Raw genomic sequence first — 2,500 nt, 5'->3', positions numbered from 1 at the left:
CTTTATCTCAACTGTTATAACTCACTCACACCTTAGACCTTCCTGCTCAGACTGGTTTTATCTAGTCAGTCCACAAGTTTCAGATTCAGTCGGGGCTTAGTTGTCTTTAAGTCATTTTGTCACGTCTTTGGAGAAACGTTTAGGATCACAGGCCTGCTGGAAGACCCGGTGGCACACCGGTTTGAGCACACTGGCTGATGTATTCACGTGCTGCTTCAAAGTTTACAATCCTCCTCCATCATGGATGCATCTGTGTGTGGAAGTGCACCTGCCCCTGTGCCAGCCAAACACCCCCCAGCATTGTGCTATTACCCCCTACCTCACAGCTCAGCTGGTGGTCTTTAGATTGACCTGAGCTAATGGAAGGCTAGATCTTCGTTCTAATGGTTAACCTGATGCTAACTTCACTCTGGCTTTTTACGTGTCTTGGTTGGAGCCGTAAGTGCACGTAAACACCTTGGTTCCTGATATCTCCAAATCCTACCCCAGTGTTGAGGCTCAGTTGAACATTTCACCTTTGAACTCTGTGTGTGTGTGTGTGTGTGTGTGTGTGTATGTGTGTGTGTGTGTGTGTGTGTGTGTGTGTGTGTTTTTGTGCACTCCAACACTTCGTAGACGCGGCAGACAGCTCGTGCATTGTCCATGAGGAACCACGTGTTGGTGTGTGTGTTTGGAGATGAGTGTTCCAGCCTGCTTGGACTGCGTGACTTCCTCATGCCCCTGAGGGCCAGCAGTCTAACAGTCCCTGAGCTCAAGACCGTGGTCTTCCTCGGACAGCCACAGTACTTCAGCAGAGAGTGGCTGAATATTAACTACTTCCCCAAAATCCTCTTCCTGCCGGTGAGAAGCCAAACCTGCATATGGGTTTTTTTTTATATTTCAGCAAATCACTTTGTAATTGTAAAAAAGTACTGCTCAGAGGGTTGAACAGAGGCTTACATGATGCTTCTCTCTCTCTCTCTCTCTCTCTCTCTCTCTCTCTCTCTCTCTCTCTCTCTCTCTCTCTCTCTCACGCACACACACACAGGGCTCTCCTCTTTGTGGTGCAGATCTACGGGCCTTGTGTTTAGAGAGTTGTGAGATGTGTGTGGTTCTGAGTGCCTTTAGCTGTCTGAGAGAGAATGAACCCGCCATGCAGGACAAGGAGACCATTCTATCCTGTATTAACCTCTACCACATCAACTTCAGTCAGGAGCAGAGCCTCACACACACATCTTCCAGCACACACTCGCCAACTTACGGTGAGAGAGCTACACACACACACGCACACACAAACACACACACACACACAAACACACTAGCCCAAATACTGAGTGGTACTGTGTTGCTTCTAGTGTGTGTGTGTGTGTGTGTGTGTGTGTGTGTGTGTGTGTGTGTGTGTGTGTGTGTGTGTGCACGCGATGGCTGCTGTGAAGATTGACAGAAAATAAACCCATTACCGTGATTAACCTTGATGGGCTCAACATGGTTGCCAGCAGCAACTCCCAGCTAATGATACAATTAATTCATAATTAAGACATGATGTTTAATGAGAGCGGGAGTGTGTGAGCAGGAGGAGGGATCTCACTACCACTGTCATTTCATTACATATCCAGTTTGCCCAATCCACCTCATTCACATCACCTACAGCACGTCATTATCATTTATTGTACACACATTATGTAAAGAAGTAATACACAGCAACTTTCATAACATGTTTTTGTTTTGAGATTTAATGCATTTGTAATGTGACCGCGATATTTGTGTGCGTATTTTTAAAGTTTAGATGTATGTTTCGTAGAGCCTGTTTGTCCTCAGTTACCGGTGACACCGCAACACACACGAACTGGCGATACAGTCCCTCTGCTGGTGGAACTCGGTATTGTAATCAATGCCATTCCCTCTCTGTGTTGATGGATAGTTAGATGTCAAACAGAAAACTACACCACCAACTTTCTTGTTTCTGTTTAACTGTGTCTGTGTGCGTGTGTGTTTATTGGCTTGTTTTTTTGTGTGTGTGTCTGTCTGTGTCTCGTGGGCTGTGTTCTGTCTTCCCATCCGTCTCACTGTTGTTCTTTCTTTCTTTCTTTCTTTCTTTCTTTCTTTCTTTCTTTCTTTCTTTCTTTCTTTCTTTCTTTCTTTCTTTCTTTCTTTCTTTCTTCCCATCTACTACTGGGTCTCTGCCCATCTCGTGGCCTGTGTGTGTGTGTGTGTGTGTGTGTGTGTATGTGTGTGTGTGTGTGTGTGTGTGTGTGTGTGTGTGTGTGTGTGTGTAGTAAACACATCTAATGTACAGTTTGTCAGCAAAGTGGACGGGATGCAGGGCGTCTCCAGTCTGGCTCTCACAGAGGCCTTTGCAGTGGGATCAGTCTTCTCTGTAGACCTGCTCGACTCTCTAGTGGCTGCTGTGAGTATTTCACACACACACACACACACACACACACACACACACACACACACACACTCTCTCACACACACACACACAGTCTCTCTCATTCTCACTCATTCCCTTTATTTCTTT

At 46.0% G+C, this 2,500-nt stretch overlaps 1 protein-coding gene across 1 annotated transcript in view; it reads left to right on the top strand.

Annotated features, from left to right (window-relative positions):
* Positions 1 to 755: 755 nt before the first annotated feature.
* Positions 756 to 2,500, top strand: part of LOC113585458 (calcium-activated potassium channel subunit alpha-1-like) — a gene marked incomplete at its 3' end in the record, with an annotated part of 2,031 nt that continues 286 nt past the window's right edge. Inside the window, exons 1-4 of the mRNA XM_035529986.1 lie at positions 756 to 840; positions 1,028 to 1,241; positions 1,781 to 1,858; positions 2,256 to 2,386. Coding sequence (XP_035385879.1) covers positions 1,082 to 1,241; positions 1,781 to 1,858; positions 2,256 to 2,386 — 369 coding nt within the window. The remainder of the gene's footprint in view (positions 841 to 1,027; positions 1,242 to 1,780; positions 1,859 to 2,255; positions 2,387 to 2,500) is intronic.

This window comes from Electrophorus electricus, chromosome 9 (assembly GCF_013358815.1).
Source record: "Electrophorus electricus isolate fEleEle1 chromosome 9, fEleEle1.pri, whole genome shotgun sequence".
Taxonomy (NCBI): Eukaryota; Metazoa; Chordata; class Actinopteri; order Gymnotiformes; family Gymnotidae; genus Electrophorus; species Electrophorus electricus.
This window is presented reverse-complemented; position numbering and strand designations above follow the sequence as displayed.